General features: G+C 39.7%; 1 protein-coding gene across 2 annotated transcripts in view; it reads right to left on the reverse strand.

Annotated features, from left to right (window-relative positions):
• Positions 1–16,571, reverse strand: part of VPS41 (VPS41 subunit of HOPS complex) — a 106,563-nt gene that overhangs the window by 57,810 nt on the left and 32,182 nt on the right. The window contains exons 1-3 of one of the 2 annotated variants that reach the window (XM_056483807.1): positions 12,505–12,595; positions 6,318–6,392; positions 675–737 (exon numbers count right to left, since the gene is read on the reverse strand). In XM_056483807.1, coding sequence (XP_056339782.1) covers positions 675–737; positions 6,318–6,392; positions 12,505–12,573 — 207 coding nt within the window. In that variant the 5' untranslated portion in view covers positions 12,574–12,595. Of the gene's footprint in view, positions 1–674; positions 738–6,317; positions 6,393–12,504; positions 12,596–16,571 lie in introns of those variants that run through there. The other variant, XM_056483806.1, reaches the window with a different exon arrangement.

A 16,571-nucleotide genomic window follows, 5' to 3' on the forward strand; every position in this document is an offset into this window, starting at 1 on the left:
GAGACCCAACTGTAGGAGCAGTAAAAGCCCTAGGAGGGAAGTGAATCACATCTGGCATGCGTGAAAACTTAATGACCTCATTCCTTTCCCCCACATCCTAAAGAGCAGCTGCAACATGGAAGACTCCAAGCAGCAAAATGGAAACATTTGCCCACATTGCCTTTTCTCCTGCAAGAAATGTTAAAAAGTACTAGATTTTCCCATACACCTAGCAGAGGTCCTTTTTTCAACAGCCAGGAAAACTCACTTCTCTAAAGCAGAGTTAAACTCAAATTTTCCTTTTAGATAGGGTACATCACTGCCTTATGTTAAGGCAGGTTTAATGGCTATGAACTGGTTGCAAAATATTGACCTCGCATTTAGCAGAACCCTCAGAATTTGTATCTCAAATCTACAAAGAAATATGTTGAGATGGGTAACACCTGAAAGAGAACAATTTCACTTTCCCTTTTGTATTTGAAAAACTCAATAATACTTCCTACAAACTCAAGATTGGCTTTCTTCCTACCTAACCAGATCAAAAGCTTTTATATTGAGATAGAAAACTATTTTCTAGTGACTTAAATAACATTGTAAGGAAGTGGTATTACCCTCTCTAATTTAGATTGAATGTGACCTTTCTGTTATTAAAGACAACACCATCACAATTACTAAAGATTAAAACAAGCACTTACTTTAATAGGACAGTCAAATGTTTCATGAAACTCTTCTGCTGAATATAATCCAAACACTTGCACCTGAAAAAGTATATTGAAAAACCCAAATTATTTAACTAATTTACACTGAACAATTAACACAAAAGCAAAAACCAAACAACTAGAAGATTAATGTGAATGCTAACAGTGACATTTTTTTTCCTAAAAGAAAAGAAGACACAATTAACAATTCACAGCTAATTGATAAGGCTTGGTCTTCTACTGTGACATAACTCTAATATTTGCAGTAGTACAGAAGTACTTTTATGAATATTTTTCCTCCACTTTTTTTTTGTTACAATCATAGTAAAAACAATAAGCTCCTTTTGCTTTAGGCTGATCAAATCTGTTTAATAGATAGTAACCTAACTATGGTAAGTGCAACAGAATAACATTCGGGAGAAAATAAATTAAAAATTCTACCTTTCTGAGAAAGAATGGTAGGATTTTTTTCCCTCCAAGCAATACAGGGTTTACATAGAAAAAGAGATTTGTGACAATAAAGCAAAACCAGCCTGAAATCCAAGTTCCATATATTTCTAGGCACTCTCTCCTCCTCCCAAGTGCATACAGTGCTATTTTGTTTTATTCCATGATCATTGGAAATGTCTTTCTCCGAAGATTCCTCCCTTCTCATTTATACTGAGGTATCAGTACATTTAACAGCCAGCAACAGAGTTGCAACCATAGGCAATCATAATATCTATCAGAATTAATCCATCTGAAGAAGCATCAATATCAAATTAAAAAAAAAAAAAAAAGTTTCTACTGTCAAGAGAACTAACAGATGTTTAAAATGTTTCCCTGCCTTTCCTCGTCCAGAACAAGTACAGAGACATCAAGTGTTTATGAAATATTAAACTCAGATGATAAGACTACAGAATAAGATCTCTCAAGATTTTTTTAAGTACAGCCCTCTTTTGGACTCAGGTCTGTCTCCTCATTCAATAAACAATACTCCCTCTCCTAACTCTCAGATGAGACAGTTGACAACCCAGCTCCTGCAGAACTTAGGAATAAAATGGGGCTGAAAACTTATGGCCAGGAATTAGTAACTGATTTAGTAAATATGATTTCCAGAAAGAATAATAACCAGTTTGCTTTTTCATTACGTTTTTAAGAGGTCTCCACCTACTGTCAGAAGCTGTTGAAACAAACTCATTGGAGAAGGGATGGACACCACAAGAGGGAGAAAACAGAGCATCCCATGGAGTGATCAGTGAGGAAATGTATCTGACAACAAATCTACTTAAGAAGGCTCTCAGACAGGCTCTCATTATTTTCTGGAAAATTTTCCATAAAAAATAATTGCTTCAGTAACTCTGCTCTGCATATTCAGCATTGGACTCAAAAGTTCTAAAAGACCTGCTAACCTTATTTCTTTCTTCCCATCATGACTCCTTTAGGGGAAAAAAAATGAAAAAATAATAGTAATGATAAAATGTAAATCCCTTTAGAGAAAGATCTGAAGAATAAAGCCAGTAAGTATCAGTAACGGGCCACAAAAAGTGAGGCTTAATTGCTCTATAAAGGTCAATTCAGAGCACAAGAACCCCCAAAATTCCTGCAGACAGTCAAGAAGACAGAGTAAAATTATTAAACTTCAGGGAAAACTGCAAAAGGAACTAAGCCATCAGCAAGGAACCAGGACATCCTTAGAGTGGCTCAAAGTTCAGCAGTCTCAGTGAAGTTAAAAACATCTCCAACCATCTCATTTTCCTTTCAAGCTTGTCTCCTGGATACATCTCCTAAGCAGCATTATCAGCTCAGTCCATTACTCATTAGCGAATATACTGCCTCTAACAACATGCTTTAAAAATACTTCTGAATGCACTGTGTAGGGCTGAGCTACTGCTCCAAAGGATTAGAAAAATCAATATTTGGAGACTGTGAGATGTATCACAAAGCTGTGATTATGTAAGCCAGCCAAAGGGTTGTATTTGAATTGGACCTGGCTGTAAGCCTAGAAAACCTCTGGGCTGATGTCTAGAGGATTTTGCTTTCTGGGTTTTTGTTTTCATCAGTTGGCACATCATATTCAATACAACAGCCTACACAAAGTAAGAAACAGAGGTAAGAGAAAATAAGACAGAAAAAAGAAAGGAGAAAAAAAAGGAAAATACACAGTTAAAATAACACTGTAAATTCTGTGAAAGCAGAATCCTCAAAAATTACGAAACAGCCCTCTAAAATTAATTAATCAAAATTAGCATTGGTGCCTTGAGCATTTTCCTAATACATCACTGAATATGGCAATATGATATTTCTTTTATAGTATGACAACAAAATGGAGTGAGCTAAGAGGAAAAAACAACTCTGCAAAAATTACATGTTATCATGGTTACTCTAGGGACATCATCTAATAGTTTATTACTTCTTAATGTCTCACATTCTCCAGAAAGGAAGTGATTCTTTTGCTATTACAAACTTATATTAGATTTATTTATTTCTACTTTCCATGCCCACTCTGTTCATTATGCTCTTAGGCAGCTGGAAAAAGGATTTTATGATTCTACTACATTTTTCTAGTCCTATCTGATTTTAAATATCCAGAACTCACCACTGCAGTGCATTCAGACTTAGCTGCTTCTTTATTTCCACATGTAGAAGTAAGCAACATTCAGTGATCAAAGGGCAGGAAAACAAGTCATATTTCTTGAAAAATTATCAATGTAATACTTCTTAATACTTCTTATGTATATTCTTAACATCAGTGTTCTTACAGGCCTTAGAGACAACACTAAAACATGTGAGCACATGGGTTTTCAATATAATTCCTGTTTCTTCATATAAAAAAAGTTACAAGCCAGAATAAGGATGCCAATTACACTCTTATGTAATGACATGGAAGTTTTAGTAAAATTGGGAGGTTTTTCAAAATCCAGGTTTTTCAAGATAGTCTACAATTCACTACGTACAAAAGTAACACAAAAAGCTAATCTAAATATTTCCACTATTCTGAAGATGCAAGCCTGTTTCCTGTTCTATTTATCTGAGCATCAAAATTCTCTTATAACTTAACATTTCAGTACCCAGGAGCTAGACTAGAGGGCTGGTGTTGGTTATCCTTTCCATGCCAGTGGTGATGAGCTGCAGCTGACTTCATTAGAAAGGAAGGTTTTCAAAGAACCAAACGTGTAGTACAGAAAAGCTGGAAGTGGCTCCCAAAGCATTTGTAGGACATGTATGACATACATGTGACAGGTTTTGACATTGGGTCTGGATGCTGATTGAGGGTTAGAAAATTGTACTGTGCTTCTGTGCTCTCCCCCCAGTCTATAGAACTAGATCAAATCTAGTCTGGGAATCAGAAAAAAGAAGTAGTAAAATAAAACATATTGGCCAGCAGAACAGATACGAGGAGGATGTTCTCATCAGCAGGCCTTCCCTTAAGAAAATAAATGGTTTCCATCTCTGTCATATTGGATCCACTTTGACATGTGAAAATGCATTCTGCTTATTGCAAAAGAGAACATACCTTCATTAATTGGTAGAATATACTTGCAGCTGACTCAAAATTCCCACACATCTGTTTTTTTGTTTAAAATTGATTTAAGAAAACTAAACTTGTTTTACTTTACTGCTTTACAATTTCTTCCCCTTTGCTTTTTTAAAACAGGATTTTACCACTTCTACATATTTAATCAAGTTAAAAAATACTTTGTAACTACTTGTACAAGTATTTTAACTTCTTACAATATCAACACTCCCAAGGTAGTAAGGAAAGAGCTATAAGGAATGAAAGTTACACTTTTATTATTCCCAGAACCTAGAAGTGCTCCATTATCTGGCTGGGAATCTGCCATTTTCTTATACAGTAGCACAACATACAAGTATGTATTTTATTCAATTTTAGGAGTGCATTATTTCACAGACATGAAGCTTTCTGGATCATGTGGATCCAGAATACCCAGATCTTTCAAATTTCCAGGTGAGTTTTTCACAAGTGTAGGATATGGTGAAGCATCAATGTTCCTGGACTCTATGAATGCAAATATGCTGAACAGTGTACCTGTGATACTTCATCCCTGTGGCCAGGATTGTATTTTAGACTGCCTTGTAAAGTATGTAATGTCACACACTGGATCCACAATAGCTATTTCACTAAATGAAGACAGAGTCACCACTTGAAGTACTGAAGTATTTTCAAACAGAGTCAAACCAGAGTAGGGATTGTGGGTTTTTCAGTATTCCTAAAATTAAATAAGTATATTTAACATGAATTTAGTATACAAAAAAAAAAAATGTATGGCTTGCAGTCTCACTGCAGCATAGTGGATTACAGATTAATTAGGATTATTAGTCATCCACACCTGAGGAGCCCCTACAGCAACAGCAAGTGCTTGCTGCCCAACACCTAAACCAACAATGCTAGCTCAACACTTTTATTAGCTTGCACATTTACTGACCTTTGCCTTATCTTGCTTAGACAAATAAGATACTCTTGTGGTGTTTCACACAGGATGTAAAATTCTACAACCACTTTGATAGGCACTAGTATCCTAATTACTGTGTCAAGATGCTGACATCAAGATATCTCTCAGAAATAAAAGGTCTAGATACACAAACTGTCTGCCTGCCTTTTGAGGGGAAAAAACCAAACCTATTTGGAATGAAAAAACACAAATGCATAAAATCTAAAGAGGCTGTTTCCCCACTTTTCTTATTGCAAAATCCAGCCGTATTTTAATTTAAAGAACTTCTACTGAATGCAACATTAGGATTATCTACATTCCTCCTCCCTCAAGTCTGCTGTGTAAGAAATATTCTCCTGAGTAAGTAAATTGGATATAGAGAAATTATTTAAATTATTTTTAATGCACTGGATCTGTGAATGGGCACTATATTAAAAAAGAAGCCTAAATACACTCTGTGCATCAGAATGCTATCATTGCAAACCAACATTAGAAAACACTGTCATCGACTGAAAAAACAAAAAGACATTCTTATAACTGGAAAATCAATCACCAAAACCACTAAATGTCACAGCTCAACATTCCAGAGGAGCACTGATAATTGTTAGTTATACACCACACAAATGATATATGTCCTCAGTCAAGGAAGTAGGTGTCAGTTTTTTAGGAAACTGTACATATATTGATTTTACATTTATTTAATGTGGCTGTTGTAAGACACTTTATTCTTCTGATAAACTATGATTATTTATCAAAAGATTCTGTAATTCAAAAGAAACATTCATAAAGTGTGCGAAAATGAAAACCACCAGCCCACAGAAATCATGTCCACAAAATCCAATTTTGTGGATTTATAGCAGAAAGGCATTAAACTACTGTCTTGCAGGAACAGCAGAGTAGTCATTGAAGTATAACTGGCACAGCAGTAATGATTAAGTTGACATGTCCTCCTGTCACAGCTGTTAATCAGGTTAATAGCAGTTACATTATTGACATTCTTGTAAATACTTCTCCTACAGCATACTTGTGCAAAATATATTTGACTTTAATTTTGAGTATTCAAAGGTGAGTTCAGTTCTCAAAATGTATGGTCAAAGTAGTGGTCCTAAATGCAGGAAACAACTCCATAGGTTATCACAATTATCCTAGTGTAATACTAGGACTACTACCTGCTACCTCAGAAAATATATAAATAGATTTGTTGTACCTTCCCATCTTCTGAACAAACACCCATGTGTTCTCCACTTTCATCCAGGCTGATCTGATTTATCTTCACTGGGCTCTAGAGAATGAAAACAAAGAAAAAATACTTTTAAAGTTACATCACCAATGACATGCTTTAACATTCCTTGCACTTTGAAAGATTTACACGTTAATGACTGAATAATGTTTAGCTGCATGAATCAAAAAACTCTTACAGAACAGGATTTCTGTGGCAAAGCCAAAAGACAGCCTTCTTTCCAGCCTTCTGCCTAACCCAAAATTTTGACCTTCTGTTGGCAGTTACCTGCCTCAGGGCTCTGGAACTCTCATGAAGTGCCAGGCTCCCAGACCTTCAGCATTTGAGCCTGTGCTCCATGGCTATTAGTGCCCCTATCAAAACTTTGGGTAAAATATGATGATCACAAAGGCATCAGGGCAACTGAAAACTTTTCTAGTTTGGTCTGATGGCTAGGCTTATAACTATTTCTTTCTTAAAGTTCCTTCTCTTACTTTTATTTTTGGCTCTAATGCTGTTCTCAGAAGTATTAGAAGGTATTGAATTGCAACATAGGTTTACTCATTCTTAGACGAATATGGAGAAAGGCCTGAAAATTGTCCCAACTTAATAAATTTTCCCTTCCCTATTCAAATACAGTTTTGGTTCTGACCTCCAGAGTTAGACAGCATCTGCTACTGTTTACTTAGCTTAAACAACTATTAATACCTGAGGTATGGGGGACTAACTCATAACATCATTTGGATAACCTGATGAATATCCTTTGGCATACAAAACCCAATCCAATTATATTCAAGTACCAAGAAACTTATGTATCATGATCCTGATTTCACCCTCTGTAATAAACAGCTCATCATTTCAAGAATCACTGAAGGATCTTCCCACAGGTAAGTCTCTCACACTTTTAAGAACAACTTTTCCTATCCTCATAAAATATTGAATGGATTGAACCACAACTTAGATCATTCCTGTGCTTCTGAGCATGATAAAAGAAATCCATCATATGTTTTTGTAAAAATAAAGTGTCACTGGAAGAGCACTGGAGCTGTGGGATCACATTAGATGTTACACAACTGAGTCTGAAGTATCACAGGTCCTTATATATGCTATGGCAGTTGGAATTGCATTAAAAGTACATAATAAGTATATAAAAACACACTGTCCACATTGGCTATCTACAGGAGATAAACTTAGGTGTTCTCACATCCTTTGGAAAGTTTTAACCCCCATAATCTTCCACAAACACAAAAAACTCCAACTCAAAGAAAGTAAGCCTTCATCCACTTTGAAAATAACACATGCCCAAGTCATATTTTCTAGAAGATTCTTTATAACCCAGGTAGAACAACTGAATACTGCACTGCCATAGTTGCCTGATGAGCTGGGAAAATGACACTGCCCTTTTGCTTTCCTGCTTTCCTTGTGCACAGAATACATAATTCTTGGTATCACCACAAAATGGCACCTGGAAATATTGCAATTACTGCCTATCACAAAGTTGTCTTTCCACTGTGTGCTGTTTGCAAAGAAGTTCACTGGGAACTTAAATAGATTTTACTTGACTTATGTGCTCCAGAAGTATTTACTTTTGCCACAGACTGGTTATGCTGAGTGGCAACATTTCAAGATCACAGTATGAGTGCACAACTAGCAGTGCAGGCAGCTGGTGCACATTCCACAGCTGTGTTCCTCCTGTCACATTTTGGGGATATCAGCACAGAAGTACAGCTCAAGCCCATCAACCTGATGGTGTAGCCAACATAAAGCTCTGTTCTCAGAGATTATTGGCTGATTCCAAGACTGGAGGATGCTGAGTAAGGCAAGATGCATCAGTTGTCAGTCTGACTTTCTAGAAGCCTCATAACAAACATATACTTCTATCCCTGCCTTGCCTTGATAAATGACTTCCTAAATTTCTGCTTTGCTCATCAAGGTGCAAGAGAAGACTTTGCTTCTGTCTAGGGGTGGGCACAGGGAAAAAGACAGCATGTCTGCATCATTCCCTCTGCAACCAGGAATACCTCTGGCCCTCTGAAAGGACAAGCATAGAAATTTTAACTGAGTTTATCATGAAAGTGGTGCACTTTTTTTTTTTTTTCTTTTTTTTTTTTTGTGCTTTGTTTTGATTTTTGTTCTGGGCTCTACCTAAGTTGTCATTGCCACAACTTTCTCACTAAGTTTCTTCTCTTCATTTGTTACTTTGCAATTGCAAAGACAAAACATCTGTCTTCAATAGTCCTGTCTTGGCAGAGGGTCATACACTAAAATACAGTGTTCAACTGGTCATGTTCTCATTACTCCAGCACCTACAACCACCATCAGGCTGACATTACACCAACAGCAGATCTGGCAGCACTCCAGTGTGATGGGCCTCGCTGGAGACACTACTGCAACAAAATCCAAGACAAAAAGAAACAAAACAGGACACACCAGAGGAACTGATGGGTCAAGACTACAGTCCACACTTTTCCTATTTTCCAGTCAAATGGCTTTGATAAAATTTGACTCTGAAAAAAGTCAAGCGTAGAAAGTAGGCAAAGTCAACTTCGTAAGCTATTTTCACATAAACGTTGAAAACGAGGATCAGGAAGATGGAATTTATCTGTTGTGATGTGGTTTGAAAGCCATATGGCAATACTTTGGAGATTAAATGTGTGACTATAGTCAGGATTAACAGTGCCCAGCAAGACAAAACCTCTCGTCAGGATACTAAGGATAACAGGAAGGGCTTCTACAGGTATGTGACAAGCAAAAGAAAGACTAGGGCTCTATCTGGAAGGAAACAGGAGAGCTGGCTACTCTGGACAAAGAGGAGGCTGGGGTTCTCAATAATTTCTGTGCCTCTGTCTTCAACAGCAAGTGCTCCAGCCATGCCACCCATGTCAAGAAAGGCAGATGCAGGGACTGGGAGGATGAAGACCCTGAGCCCCCTAAAGGAAAGGATCAGGTTCCTCCTTAGAGACCATTTAAGGAACCTGAATTTGCACGAATCAGAGTACCTAATGAGGTTCATCTCTGGGTCCTGAGGGCACTGCAGATAAAGCTGCTGAGCCATTATCCATTGTTTTTGAAAAATTGTCAGTCAGGTGAAGTCCTTGATGACTGGAAAAAGGGAAATACAAACCTCATGTTTAAAAAGGGGATAGTGGAAGACACTGGGAACTACTGACCAGTCAGTAACACCTGTGTGCCAGCCAAGGTTCTACTGGAAACTATCCTAAGTACCTGACCAACAAAGAGGTGACTGGTAACAGCCAAAATGGTTTTACAATGGTAAAATCATGCCTAACAAAATTTGGTGACCTTCTATGATAGGGCTACAGTGTTGGTGGACAAAGGCAGAGCAACTGACATTGTCTACCTGCACTAAATGCAAAGCATTTCACACTCCTGCATGACATCCTTGTGTCCAGATTGGAGAGACGGGGATTTGATGGATGGACCACTTGGTGGATACAGAGCTGGCTGTATGGCCACACACAAAGAGTTTTGGTCAACAGCTCACTGTCTACGTGGAGACCAGTGATGAGTGGTGTCCCTCAGGGGTGGATACTGTTCAAAATCTCTATTGTTGACAAGGACAGTGGGACCAAGTGCACTCTCAGCAAGTTCAGTGATGACACCACGCTGTGTGGTGTAGCTGACACAATGGAGGGAAAGGATAATGGCATCTAGAGGGACCTTGACAGACTGATGCAAACCTCATGAAGTTCAACAGAGCCAACTGCAAGGTCCTATGTGTGGGTCACAGCAACCCCAGACACACCAATGGGTTGGGCAGAGAACTGATTGAGAGCAGCCCTGCTAAGAATGACCTGGGGGACAGGGGATGAAAAACTCCACAAGCCAGTAGTGTGTGCTCACAGCCCAGAAAGCCAATCAAATCCTGGGCTGCATCACAAGGAGCCTGGCCAGAGGGTCAAAGGAGGTGATTCTGCCCATCTGTCTGCTCATGTGAGATCCCAACTGGAGTGCTGCATTCAGTTCTGGTGTCCCCAACATAAGGAGGACATGGAACTGCTGGAGCAAGTCCAGAAGAGGGCTGTGAAGTTTGTAAGAGGACTCGAGCACCTTCCCTATGAACACAGGCTGAGAAAGCTGAGGCTGTTCAGCCTGGAGAAGAGAAGGTTGCATGGAGACCTGGCAAACTTCCAGTACCTGAAAGGGACCTACAGGGAAACTGGAGAGGGGCTCATCAGGAACTACAATGATAGGACAAGGAGTAATGAATACAAATTGAAAAAAGGTAAATTTAGGTTAGATATTAGGAAGAAATTACATACTGTGAGTTTGGTGAGACACTGAACAGGTTCCCCAGAGAGGTTGTGGATATCCCAACCCTGATAGTGTTCAAAGTCAGGCTGAATAAAGTCTGAGCATCTTCATCTGGAGGAGTTGCCCCTGCCCATGGCAGGGGGGATTAGGACAACATAATCTTTATATTCTAACCATATAACATTCTATGATTCTAAGATTCTAGAATGTTGTCAGTGGAAAAAAAGGGTGATTCCAGAGTATTTGCATTTTTCCTACATTCAAAATAGCACACAATATTTCCAAACATGTTCTGTTGTTAAACAGAAATTTGATTATACAGTATTTTATAACAGCACATATAACTAGCAATTCATTATAAGCCTTCTGCATGCCCAACACCTCCACCAGTTGCTATTAACTATTTCTTCTTCCTATTATTTTTTTCCTTTTTGTCTGCAACATACAGAGATGACAATCAGGGAAAACAACTAAATTCAACTAAAAGAGACCTGCTGATTTACACAAACCTCCTGCTAAGTTTCAGTAGGAAATGACATACACAAAGCAAAGCAAACACAGAGTAAATTTTTTTCAGTACTCAAGTCAAACTAGGACATCGACTATTAGCCTGTTCACTGATTTTACAGGTCAGAACTTTCTGCGGAGCTCAGAAAGCGATAATAGATCATGATAGCCCGGGCTGAATATTACATGCATTTTAAAATAAAATTCAAGAAGAACTCTGATGTCAGTCTCCTCTTATTCAGAGTTACATAACAGTCAAGCCTATCATTTCCAGAGCTATGTTCCAGTGGAAAGCTGTTTGAGAATTAAGATCTCAATCTATCCAGGAAATCAGAAAAGCAGATAAATTGGTACATATATTACCTAAACCAAAGTGTTTCTTCCAGAATCACCCCTAATTCTTCTTCTCCTAATCATCATTTGTTTAAATACACTTCTGTGCCAGTCAGCAAAGCTACTTACCATTTCAAATTTAATTGCATCTAATTAATTAAATTTAATTGCATCAAAATTAATTGCATTTAATTGCATTCAATACCCTGTGGATAATAATTTTGATATTTCAGAAAGGAGGAACACAAATAATATTGTGGGCCATCCCCTCTCACCCTGCTTCTTTTTTTAAAAATTAAACATTATAAACTCAGGCATGAAGTTACAACTGCCTTTCCTTTGTGTTTTTTCTTAAAGCTTTGTCCAGCTAACCCACTGAAGAGTTTATTTTTCTGACAAAAGACAACAGGCTTTGGATTTTACAATAAAGGAATTAATGCCCTTCCTGCAAGATCTACCTTTACATGTCTACAAAAGATGAAGAATCACTCAAGGTTAGAGAAGACACAAGTAGTCACTAATTCATCATAATTTGAAGGACTGATTATTTAATACACTTGGAACCATGATATGCACTGGGATTTGGTCACTTGATTGTTTTAAAGGTATTTTAAATGGGTGCTGGAAAAAAATCTGTAACATGTACAAGAATCTAAAATTTAGAACATATAACCCATGTAAATATCACTCAGTTAAGAGATGATCTAACCTTAAACCTCATGTCATAAAATCAGAGGCAGCTGTATATAAAATGTTGAATAATTACTATTTATTATTTTATTAGCACTACATTGGGTAATCTTTTTTTTTTTTACTTAATCAGGATCCCTAGCATTAGGCCAATCAAGTAAAAAATACACAACTACTTTGTGATCAGAATGATACTTCCAGTACTGTACAAGTAATAATAATACACATTGAATTTCTCAAGCAACATAATTCAAATCTGGCAATAAGGTGTATCCTGTTAGTTAGGAATGGAAATACACTTATATGATTTACCTGGGAACAGCTTCAGAATTTTACACCGTTGAGGTACAAGCAAAAAAGGAAGAAATACCTTCAGCTGAATTTCCATTAGCTGCAGTTTTCCTTCTGATGGAGACATGTTTGGAATTCTGGACAACATAAGTAAGTTTGACTGTTCAAAATCAATAATGTCAAGCTGACACTATAGAACAAAAAAATGTTACCTTAATGGATGAAAGAGAAGTTTAGGTAGCAGGAGAGAAAGCTAGCAGACACTTGCACATAAAGATCTAAATGCAGATTTTTGCAAAATTCTAAATTTAAAGGAAAGAAAAATCAAATATCTAGCAGCAAATATACCTCATGTGATAATCAATTACCTAATGTAAAATGCTTGAAATAAATGCTCTTACTATGGATTAAGTCAGCTCTTCAATTAGGAGTAAATTCATGGCCACTCAGAAAGCTTCTTTTAATTGTGTTCTTTGTGGCGACTCCTTCTCCCCTGACACTCATCATCAACCCACCTTATACAATCAGTCCCCCAATGGTGAACCTGAGAAATCAATCTGCTAATGTATAATTTGTAAAGCTCCCCCGACTAACAAATGGATAATTGATTCTTTCACAAATGCTGCATCCCAATGGATATACAGTGGATGAACACGAAACATAAGCCTGGATTTCACTCCAGTTCTGTGAGAAATGCAATATTTACAAGCTAGGAATCTAAACATTTTAATAGTTGTCTGTGACTTCATGCCTTTTAGCCATGGTTTGCAGGCAAGCCACATGCACATTAGGAGTGTGAAAAGCAAAGCAGTGTTCAATCATACTTACAGCAAAGCTCATTTTACTTCAAGAGGTTCCCATCACTTCTACAACCCCCTTAATCAGTGCCTTCATCCACTCTTAAAAGAATTTTCAGAAACTTTTCCTAAATTAATTTAAACATTATTATTTATCTGCGTGTGATGAGCAATTTAGCTTTGATTTGTCTCAACACTGATTGTCAGAAGCACATGGGCGAGGGATTAGACATGTGTCAGGTAGGCAGGAGGCAACCAGAAGAAGTTTTGTCTCTGGGAGGACATCACCTGGCAACACCTCCCATGGCACAGTCAGTAGGAGACACTGAACCACCATTGGACTGCCATGGAACATTGGACTGGGCCAATGGTCTCCTGCCAGCAGGCAGACTCTGGGAGCAGCCAGGGGGCACAACAAGTAACTGCACCATGAGCAGGGGAGGCTTTCGAGATTGTGCTTTTTGCTTTGAGAGGCTTTTGGGTTTTACGCTTTTTGTCTTTCTGGGGACTTGTCTTCTGGCCGGGAGCTTTTCAGACTAGCTTTTTAGCTTTGGCTTCAGCCTGCTGCGGGGCTCGCTCCCTCCCTCCTTTGCCCTGGCCCCGGGCTGCTTTTGGCTCTCCTGCCCTCGCTGGCTCTGGCTCTCCCTCCCGCCTCTCCTGCCTCTCCGTGTCCCTTTGCCCCACGTCCCTGCCGAGCTCCTGCGTCCAGCCCGGCCCTGGATCCTCGCCGTGCCCCTGTCCAGGGTCCTGGAGCTCCGCTCCGAGCCCTCGGGCAGCTGCCCCGGCTCTCTCCGAGATCCCCGCGGGCTCGTTCGGAGCAGCGCGGGCAGGGCGGGCAGCGAGCACCGCCCGGAGCCGGGACAGGGCAGGGCAGGGCAGGCAGCGAGCACCGCCCGGAGCCGGGACAGGGCGGGACGGGACAGGGCAGGGCAGGGCAGGGCAGGGCAGGGCAGGACAGGGCAGGGCAGGGCAGGGCAGGGCAGGCAGCGAGCACCTCCCGGAGCCAGGGCAGGGCAGGGCAGGGCAGGGCAGGCAGCGAGCTCCGCCCGGAGCCGGGACAGGGCGGGACAGGGCAGGGCAGGGCAGGGCAGGGCAGGGCAGGGCAGGACAGGGCAGGGCAGGGCAGGGCAGGGCAGGGCAGGCAGCGAGCACCTCCCGGAGCCAGGGCAGGGCAGGGCAGGGCAGGGCAGGCAGCGAGCACCGCCCGGAGCCGGGACAGGGCGGGACGGGACAGGGCAGGGCAGGGCAGGGCAGGGCAGGCAGCGAGCACCGCCCGGAGCCGGGACACTGACCGCACCTCCCAGCTCACAGGGGGCAACGCTCTCCTCTTTTCCTCTCTGTCTCCTCTCCCTCTCTCCCCTCTCCTTTTCCATTTTCCTTCCTTCTTTCCTGTCTTTTCTAAGCCTCTTTCGTTTGGGCAACCCCTTTTTAAGTTTCCAAAAAACAGTCCTCAGATACACCATTTGCCTTGTTTGGCTTAATGTACTTCCTGACCATCCATTCCTAAAAGAACTCACGGTTTCCCTCAGGGGAACGTGACACGGTGCACACACACACACACATCTATATACCAAAAGAAGAAAAACACCTAAGGGTCTTTTCTGCTACGTGAGTATCAATCTGAATCTGCATAATGATTATATAGCTGTTCTCCATTCTACGGCAAATTGTATGTACACAGTCGCATTGTAAGAAAAATTCTGTCTCCTAAAAGTGCCTTTCATTTATTCATGTTTCATCTGCCTGCCATTCACATAAACAGCCATGTAAAGGTCCAATGTACAGCAATATGATCAACCAACCCATGGTTTTATATGTTAGCCTACTGAAGTATGGACTACCATTATTATGTTTATATTATTTCTACCATGGTGGAGGTAAAATACTGATGGGCAAACAGAAACCACCTTAGTTATTGTCATAACTAAGCAAAGATCCTCACAAAATACAAGCCTTGCTCTACGTAGGATGAGGAACTTACTTTGGAAAGCACCCCAAATCCTCAGCAACAGCTAAGCACAAGTGTATTACATGTTGTGCCCCATCTGTTTCAACTTCAAAACACTCATACCCAGTTCTCTTGCACTGAGGAACTTTTAAAAGAAACTGAATCCATGCACTTTTCTTGCCCCAAATGCTTCAGTGTCACATTGACTTGCACGTATTTCACATCTTTGTAGAATTTTATTGATACAGGACAGGCAAAAGCAACACAAAACCCAAATACATATAAAAAGACAGACGTACACACATACCTATGTATTTACACATAGCTGAGAAACAAAGCACAATAACACAAAGGTAAAAATAGAAAAGGCAGCTGAAGGAAAAAAGATGTTTACCACTGCCTGGAAGAAAGTAGCATACTCTATATTCACAACACCTAAAGTTTCATTTGATGAAAATTTACTAATATCCACATCAAAGAGGTTTAGTTCAACAATACTAACAGCAAAATTCTGGTAAGTGAGAATTCTTGCTCCATTGCATTTCCTATAACACTCTTGAATCTGTCATTCTCCAAATGAAAAATGGGAGATTATGTTGGTTAGAAGAAAAGGGAGGGGGAGAAAGCTTGGGAGAGTGACAAGGTCTGGGACACAGAACAATAACAACATTAACTTTTATTTTGTCTGCAGGAAGTCAGACCTTACCTACAACAAACAAAGATCTCAAAAGCTTGTCTAAAACTAAGGCAATATGAGGACAAGAAGTCTCTCATATATAATCTAAGACAGTGAGGAAGAACAAAAAGCCTACAGTGATTTCAGTATTTTCCACATCAGTGAATCCCTTAACCTTGTTTGTCAATTGCAGGGACTAAGAAAAAAAAAAAAAAAAACAAGGGAAAAAATATTAACAAGGGATCTCTCTAAATCTCTAGTAGTTACTAGATAATCAGAATGCTTGTTTAGGAATGATGGAACTATTACCAAAACCAAATCTATACTGAAAGCCTAGACTGCTTCCTAGCAGAATTGAACTGTTAGCTAATTCCTGAGAGATCCGAAGAAAAAATCTCTTTTCTGTTAAAATGTTGCTGTGTAAGGAGATACCCTTCTGGGAACCCTGTGCCAAAGTAAGCAAACTACTCCCATTTCCTTCTCCCCCCAGGCCCCTTTTGCCATCCTCTGTATAACTGTAGGGCTCTTCAACAATGTATGTCCTAAGCCTTCCTCTACTTCTTTGTTGCTATCTGTGTATTAAAGCCATCTGATAATATGAAGCAATATTCCTCATCACATATCCATGGGGAATGCTGAAGTACAGGGGGAGGGCTGAGCAAAGTCTGCTGGTGATAGATACACCTTCCTTGGAAAACCCAAAACCCCCTGGGGAGAAGGACTAT

The sequence above is a fragment of the Oenanthe melanoleuca genome, chromosome 2 (genome assembly GCF_029582105.1).
Source record: "Oenanthe melanoleuca isolate GR-GAL-2019-014 chromosome 2, OMel1.0, whole genome shotgun sequence".
In the NCBI taxonomy this organism is placed as follows: Eukaryota; Metazoa; Chordata; class Aves; order Passeriformes; family Muscicapidae; genus Oenanthe; species Oenanthe melanoleuca.